Source organism: Anarrhichthys ocellatus, unplaced genomic scaffold (genome assembly GCF_004355925.1).
Source record: "Anarrhichthys ocellatus isolate YVR2014 unplaced genomic scaffold, GSC_Weel_1.0 scaffold2322, whole genome shotgun sequence".
Classification (NCBI taxonomy): Eukaryota; Metazoa; Chordata; class Actinopteri; order Perciformes; family Anarhichadidae; genus Anarrhichthys; species Anarrhichthys ocellatus.
In genome coordinates, this window is record NW_022282296.1 from 1 (window position 1) to 7979 (window position 7979).

The 7979-nt window shown below is 44.7% G+C and overlaps 2 protein-coding genes across 2 annotated transcripts; one reads left to right on the forward strand and one right to left on the reverse strand.

The window, feature by feature from the left end:
• Positions 1-66: 66 nt before the first annotated feature.
• On the reverse strand, positions 67-4328 carry LOC116378263 (optineurin-like; the record flags this gene model as incomplete). Its single annotated transcript, XM_031840104.1, has 8 exons — positions 4190-4328; positions 3196-3320; positions 2729-2937; positions 2361-2522; positions 2047-2231; positions 1686-1779; positions 1391-1506; positions 67-216 (listed from the first exon to the last, which is right to left on the reverse strand). Coding segments are annotated over exons 2-8 (1037 nt in total), but the record flags the coding sequence as incomplete, so codon positions are not given.
• A 1734-nt stretch (positions 4329-6062) lies between these two features.
• LOC116378264 (coiled-coil domain-containing protein 3-like) lies at positions 6063-7618 on the forward strand. Its single transcript, XM_031840105.1, has 2 exons — positions 6063-6764; positions 7369-7618. The coding sequence occupies exons 1-2, from the start codon at positions 6358-6360 to the stop codon at positions 7571-7573; spliced, it is 612 nt and encodes a 203-aa protein (XP_031695965.1). The 5' UTR covers positions 6063-6357; the 3' UTR covers positions 7574-7618.
• Positions 7619-7979: the final 361 nt, after the last annotated feature.

Sequence of the window (7979 nt, forward strand, 5' to 3'; positions counted from 1 at the left end):
ACACATATATACATACATACATACACACATATATACATACATACATATATCTGTGTTGTCTCTGACCTCTCATCCGCGGCCTTCCTCTGCTCCATCTGGCTCTGAGCCTGCATGCTGTCCACCTGCAGCTTCAGCCGGTCGTTCTCCGACTGAACGGCCTGCTTCTCCACCAGCTGAGCCTTCAGAGTGACCACGTCCTGCTCCACCTCCCGACATCTAGCCACGAGACAAAAGCTGTGTATGTGTGTACAGGTCAAGATAAAGCACGGGAACGCCGACTGAAGGAGGAAACCTTTGCATAAGAAAGAGGATTTCCCTGTAATTTGTTTAACTGTTGGGGATCAATACAGGTTGCTATGCCGTACTGTCATTGGCTCCTTCACTAAATGGTTCGCGGGTTAAGATCTGACTGTGTGTGCATATGTTGGCCAAACACAGTGGTTCTCAAACTTTTTCTATCACACCCCACTTTGGAGGAAGAAAAATGTTCATGCCCCACCGCCCCAACAAAATTGTAACAAAATGGTCCATGTTGAACTTTTATTGAAACAACAACATTTTGTGACTCCTCCATCCGTGCTTTTTCAAATAATAGAATAAAGAAAATTGCAATCACTTTCAAGTAAACCAGATTACTCCATCAGAAAAAAACAAATACAATGTGCAATCACTTTGTTAGAGCAATGCAAATAAAGTTCTATCTGTGCAAAAAACAACTAATATTTTGCAAAAAATAGCTTATTGCGGCTGCAATTAACCAGTTTTGCACTGAATATCTTTTCAAGATAATAACAATAAAGTGCAACCTGTGAAAAACAAAACAAGTTCAAATATTTGGTTTTACTGAGTTTTGCACTACATATCTTTTCAAAGCAATAACGTGCAACCTGTGCAAAACAAAACAAAATTAGTGCAGATATGTGTGAGCCATCAAGTTGTATCAGTATTAGTGGCTGCTTTCCACTACAAATCTTTTTAAAACGGGGTTGCAGACTTGATACGGTCACTCTTAATTCATGCTCAATGTTGAGCTTAGATCTGTATTTTGTTTTGAAGGGGCAACAGCAGAAAAGCCGATCTCACAGAGGTAGGATGTGGCGAAGGGAAGCACACTGAGCTACACGTGAGTCCCCAAGAATCTTGGCTGTCGCGCATGCGTAAACGTAACCTGTGAACGGCATAACATAAACATTTACACAAAAGTACAGGCATTTTGCCATGTATTTATTACTGACTTAGTGTTATGTCCGTGTACTTTGTACTTTTGTAATATGTGAAGTTCTCAATAAAGTTCTTGAAATAAAATAATTCTGTATTTCCCCCTGCGCCCCACCTGTAATATCACCGCGCCCCACAAGAGGGGCCACAGTTTGAGAAATACTGGACTAACCTGTCCTGCAGGTTCTTCTTCATGCCTTCTGCTTCGTCCAGCTTGCTCTGGGCATGCTGCAGCTCCTTGAACAGCGTCATCGTCTGAGACTTCAGATTCTCCACCTCGGACGCCGCCTGAAAAACGTTGGCACAATGACACATGAATATTACGGTATGAAAAACTAAACATCACAAAACTCAGTGGACCATGTGATCAAGCTGTCGACAGAATACACACGTCACAGGGACACCACCTAACTGAATTACATCGTTCGTTCACTACAATAAAATGACTTTCACTGTTGAGTAAATACCTTTTCCTCTTTCCCCGAATCCTCCTTGGCCTCTGCCTGGGGAGTCTGTGTTGATTTCTCCACATCCGCCTTCCTCTCCTTCAGCTGTCTAATCCTGTTGGACAGTGCGTTTTCACAAACAGTTCACAAAATATGTCTAACACACGTAAAGAGGCGTGTGTTTTTTAAAAACAAAGAATTTCATGAAAACATTGCACTTAAAAACAAATAAAACTAACACAGAAATACGTCACTCCCTCCCAATTCGGTCCAGTTTACAGGAAATAGAAGTGCAAGGAACCACTAACATTCTGACTTCCTGTGTTTCCTGATGCTATAAACGATGAGAGTGGATCATCTAGTGGTGAACTGGGCCCCCTACCTGGCGGCAGAGGACTGAAGCTCGCCCTGCAGCCGCTCGGCCCGCTGTGTCTCGTTCCTCAGTGACTGGAGGAGCTGGCTGACGGTCATCTCCTCGCTTTCCAGCCGGGACGCCGTCATGCTCAGGTCCGGACGTCGGCTGCGCTCCGAACCACACACTCCGTTCACGCTGTCTATGACTTCATCCTGAGAGAAAATACACACCCGGTTATATCGCAGAGCGGGAGGTGGAGGATTTTTTGTTTGTTAGATGAGGCCTTTCCATGCGGAATAGAAGACACACTGATTATATAGGAGGTGTCTGTGACTCCTCACCGAGACCCTGATGATCTCAATGAAGGAGTCGTCGTGTGAGTCCTGGTCCACCTTCAGCTGCAGCTCGGAGTTCATGGCCACCAGGTCGTTCTTCTCTGCCTGCAGGCGAGCGACGTGGGCACGCAGGGTATCCACCTCTGCACTCTGATTGGACGACACCGCCTGGAGACCACATCACACGGAGATTACAATTTGACAGGAGCTTAAATCTCGTGCAACTTAATGTAAAATGAGCCGGACAAAGTCTCCTTGGAGAATTATACAATTATATAATGAAGATCATAAAAAAAAAATAAAAAATGTAATCATAGGAACATTAGCTCTCAGCTGCCTAGATCCAATAAATATAAAATGGGTTACATTCTCACCAGCAAGCTTCCCAGAGCTCCCCCTGTCCTCCCGTCCCCCTCCACCCTCTTGCCCAGCTCCTGGTTTTGGAGGGTCAGCGACTCCATGTGGCCCCGAGCCTCCTCCAGCCTGCTCTCCAGGAAGTCCCGCTCCTCCCGCTGCTTCACCCGCCACACGGACAGACCCTCGAAACGCTCCTTCATCGACAGGTTGGTCTGACGCAGGGCCTCTGAGGTGGCGACAGACACAAACCGAAAATAATTTGAATAAATGAAAATCGCACGAGCCAAGTCATTTCAGTTACGACCCATTCCTCAGCCATTAGACCTTTCCTGTCCCAACAAACTGCTCCGGCTGGTCTATCACGCTAAAACTCTGAAACTCCACCCTGACCTTTGACCCTGGGCACTTTGAGACCTGATAAGAAGAGGAAAAACAAACAAAAAGCTTGAATGAGAAACATCTTCCTCCCCCCACCTGCTCTCACCTTTCAGGTCTCGGTTCTCCTGGATGAGGATGTTCATCTGCTGCAGGGTTTCTTCCACCGCACCCGACTGTACGGGAGAGCAAGAGATGTCGCCATTCAACACGGGGCCTCCAGACGCCATGACGCTGAGAGGGAGAAAAACAGGAGAAGAGACAGAGACTTTGAATATTGATCAAATATCGCTAAAGATGTGGCTGATTTTCTCTTTGGAATATTGAATTTATTATTGAGCTGTGAGGAGACTGGGAGTCACTCTGCAAACGCTGAGATACAATGTTAGTTGGATTCAGAGGTAGTTATCATGTAGTCTGGGCATTATCAGATCCACAGGAGGAACTGGACTGACTCCATCTGGTTTTCATTTGATATCATTTTGAGGCAGAATTAAAAACAGTATAAAAATGATGGATTATTGTGGATTATTATTGAACAGCCTGTCTTATTAACTGAAGCGCTTACACGCCAACAGGGCACATACAAAAGCCCCATGCTGACATCATCGAATGACTCAGTGCTTCAGCATTCAGCAGCAGAAAAAGCAGCACACAGCCGGAATTCTCTCATCAGCATGTCACATGATAGTTTAATCACATTATAATAACAAGAGCTGAATGCGATACACACTGTGATCTGCTTCTGAGCTCAAACAATGACTTGCTGACCGCCCGTCACAAATAAATAACAATATAGAGATATCACAGCTGAACTGTAACCCCCTTAAAGAATACTACAGTGGTTGCCAGTGGGATACAAGACACTTTAAAACCACCGCTGAATACTACGGACACACGGTCGCACTGTGAAAATTGGTAGATATGTTATTGTTAGCATTCGGTCGTACAGCTTTCTTCGACGTGGGCCCTATCCGGTGTGGGACTCTTTGGTAAACACTGAAAAGTTACCAGCAACTTGCGCAACTCGGATGCGGTTTGAGCTGAGCCAATCTGCGTCACGATAAAAACGTTTAAAAACGCGCAGAAATGTTTCCACTCACCTGCTGTCAACTCGGAAACTAAACGCAGTCCGGCTAGTCACTCCAGAAATACAGAGAAACACTCGGAGAGATGGCGAAATGTGTCGAGCAACCTTGTGCTGCTTCTGGATTTGCAACGCCAAGTGACGTACGGAAACAAAGCGCTTTCCGGTGATTGTTTTCAAAATAAAACCGCACTTCGACAATATCTGGGTTTTTTTAGTCTGAAAATGGTACAAGAATTCAGCACAACTTACTAAGTAATTTGTATTATGTTTTAAAACACACCTTCTTTAGAAAAAATATTTCTTTTAGAGATACTGTTCGAAGTTCTGTTTTTTATTGACCATTAATGCAATTTTATGGGCTATAAGTCAGATAATACAAAGGAATAGGGAAAATAGCAACAACGAGATAAAAGGGGTGATCATTTGTTTACTCATTCCCATTATTTTAATAATACATTGATATTGCTAATCTATGCTCGAACTTTAAGGCCAACTTTGACACTTTTCGTCACGTTTACGCTCTTATTTTGAAAGCTCATTTGCCTTCTTTTCCTGCCAACATTAAACGTATAGCTGCAGTTCCGACCTCCTCGAAGTGACGTCGCAGAGCGGTGACTAGCTCTCGATATGAACGAGAGCTGTGTCTATGAACAGAGCCGATGTGAGTGCTCCGACCCGCCCATCCGCATGTTTTACACATCAGGGAAAGACTGAGGGCGGAGACAGCCCTCACCTGACAGCGGGAATTCCCTTAAGGAGTCACATTGCACTTTGAAAACAAGAAACGAAAGACTGGATTGCTGCTATGACATGTCATGTTTAGGGGACAACTCTTGCAAAGAAATATATATAATTAATCCTGATGTAATACCTGACGATAGTGTTTGAAGATCACATGAAGATCCCTATCTACATTCATGAGTTACAATAAACATCCCTTTTTTGCGCTTTGGTCCAAACTTGTGTACAGAGTGGCCCATTAGGTCAAATATAAAATATCACAGCATTTATTCAAATTATTTAGATGTTCTATTATATAAAAATGAGTATATAAACATGCTGTTCGTGGCAGTGTCCATTAGATGGCAGTGCTTTCTAAGTAGAGATACATAGCTTAAAAAAAAAAAATGCACACCACTGAAATCTTTGGCTGTGGTGGAAAAGTATCATCCTAAATACGGTCCTAATTATTTTGTGTGATGATATGCATTTTGAGGCCAAATTGTCACACAGGATCAGCTGATGGATCCACACAGAACCTCCTCTGATGCATCATGATTGCTGTAGAGATTTAGTAGCCTATTGAGAAATGTACAGGGGATAATGAATGGCATTACCCCAATCCTTGTCTGTTCCACTGCAGACTACTGTTATTAATCACTGATGTCATTGTTGTCCACTTGGAACCACTTCAAGGAGGACCTTCTCCTCGGCATGCTCTCCAACAGTAAACCACTTTGACTGGTCGTTTTTTTCCCCATCTCTGATCCTCTTGGTTGCTTTCAAGCTATCGGAAAAATGGAAACTATAAGAATTGCACCCAAAAGATGATGACCTTGAATCTGGTGAAAAAGCTGGTGATAAAAAGGTAATGGTTTGCCAGTATAGCCCCTATTACTATTTATTTACATTTGACAAATAAAATGAATAAGGAGTTATGGATGTGCATTTTGCTTTACAATGTTTTGCAACATTTGGAAGACGTTTGGAAACCATATTGTTTTTTTCCGAGTAGATAGCGCTCGAGCCCACCAAATCAGTTCGCACGGAAGCATCAAATGTCGGAGCGTCTATATCAGTCCGTGAACGCAGCACCCGTGCGCTCTGGTGAAGCCTATTGTGGCTCCCGCTGCGGATGGAGGAGGTGGAAGCACTGGGAACGCAGCAGCAGCTTTAAGTTTCTGCAAATTGGTTTGACTGTTGAGTTCTCTCAAAGAGTCTGGAGGTGAGAAGATCTGAGTTTGTGCACGTTTAGTTTAATGGACAAAAGGACTGTGGTCGAACATTGTGCAAAAAGTTACGTGCATGCTTTTAGAGTTTTTGGTGAAGTACAGTATCCTCAAGCCTCCAGGTCACCAACCAGATGTGCAACTTTTAGCAACTTGCATGCTTGAGGAGACCGACTTCTCTCATAAAACAATTGTAATAAATTAGTAAAATCACATTTTTCTTTCCTTCGGGATGTCTTCCACGGCTCTCCTCCTCGCAGCACTCGGCTTTTTTGCGCATCTGGACACTTTTACGCACGGGTGCCAGCTCCCTTCCGAGTGGCGGCCGCTGAGCGAGGGCTGCCGGGCGGAGCTGGCGGAGATCATCGTGTACGCCCGCGTCCTGGCGATCCACCGGGAGCCCCTGGGCGGCGGGGCGGGCAGCCTGTACAACTCGCTGCCCTTCGGGTTCGGGTATGGGTACGAGGGCGCGGAGGAAGGGCTGCTTTACTGCGCGGAGGTGGAGTTGCTGTGCGATCAGGCCTGGGGCAGCATGCTGGAGGTGCCCTCTGGATCAAGGCTCAACCTGACCGGACTGGGGTACCTGTCCTGCCAGTCCCACACCGTGATGGAGAACTACTCCTACTTCTTCTTCCTCAGGTGAAGTGCCCAGCCTGAACTTATTAGTTCCAACAAACATTTGGACTCTAAACATTTGGACTCTTTTAATTCAAACTGTACTTACAACAGCCTAGAAGTTTTATTGTTTTCACTAAAATATAATTGCATCCCATAAAACTCTTTGGCAGTCCAGAAGTGCATTTAGCTAAATAGGAACTTTCATCTAACCCTCTAACAGTTCTTGTCTTTTGTCAGCTTGTTTTGGAGCAGACTGATCTACAGTCAGCTGTATAAACAAGACTATACTGTGTTTAGATATAAATGTGTGGTTTGCCACTTGAGGCTAAGTATTTCCATGAAGTGAGACTTCAAATGTTGAGCTCTTTATCTTCTACATATATGTGATAGCTGTTGTTGCTAGTTGTTTTGCAAAGGAAGATTTTACCTGCAAAGTAAGAAGATAGCTTATTAAATATGAAGCTCTTCTAACCTATGAAATGCATCGGCCTACGAAACTTGCAAAACCGTACTTGATTTGGTTGACGCAAATTCAAAACTCAGCCACTGTCAACTACAACCTTGATAATTCCCGCAGCAGCGTCAGCTCTCTCCTCACAGTTTTCCTGTCCGATCTCCTCTGCAGGATGGATGAGAACTACAACATCCTCCCCCATGGCGTCAACTTCCAGGACGCCATCTTCGCCGACACGTCCGACAACAGGCGCATGTTCTCCAGCCTCTTCCAGTTCTCCAACTGCACCCAAGGGAGTCAGCCTTTCCACACATTCAGCCCAGAGTGGGAAACACAGGAGGACAGCAGGGTAGGGCACCATGCTGTTGTACAATAGTATCTTGCAACTGCCCCCCCCCCCCCCCCTAAAACCAAGATTGAGTTGTACCCCTGACGACTGCCATGCAGCATGACTGCTGGATGAATGCTCGCTGCTTCCTTGAAAACAAAAATGACTCCTATCTCCTTGTACAACCCCATTACCTTCTGAGAATAATAAGATGAAGTCTCCTTCTTCAGTCAGGTCAGCTTTTTTGTGTGTACAGTGGACGTAAACAAACCCGACACCATCTCGTTACCATGGAGTTAACCGATTAACAGAGAACACAAAGGAGGTGGGGGAGGTATTGTTATGGTTTTGTGGGTTTTCATGTATATCTTTTTTATTTATTCATCTATTTGTGCGTGTGTGTGCGCGTGTGTGTGTGTGTGTGTGTGTGTGTGTGTGTGTGTGTGTGTGTGTG

Bases quoted from the DNA above. Each gene is read 5' to 3' on its own strand.
- LOC116378264 (XM_031840105.1), top strand. From the start codon at position 6,358: ATGTCTTCCACGGCTCTCCTCCTCGCAGCACTCGGCTTTTTTGCGCAT. The intron at 6,765-7,368 runs GTGAAGTGCCCA...TCTCCTCTGCAG, and splicing joins TCCTACTTCTTCTTCCTCAG to GATGGATGAGAACTACAACA.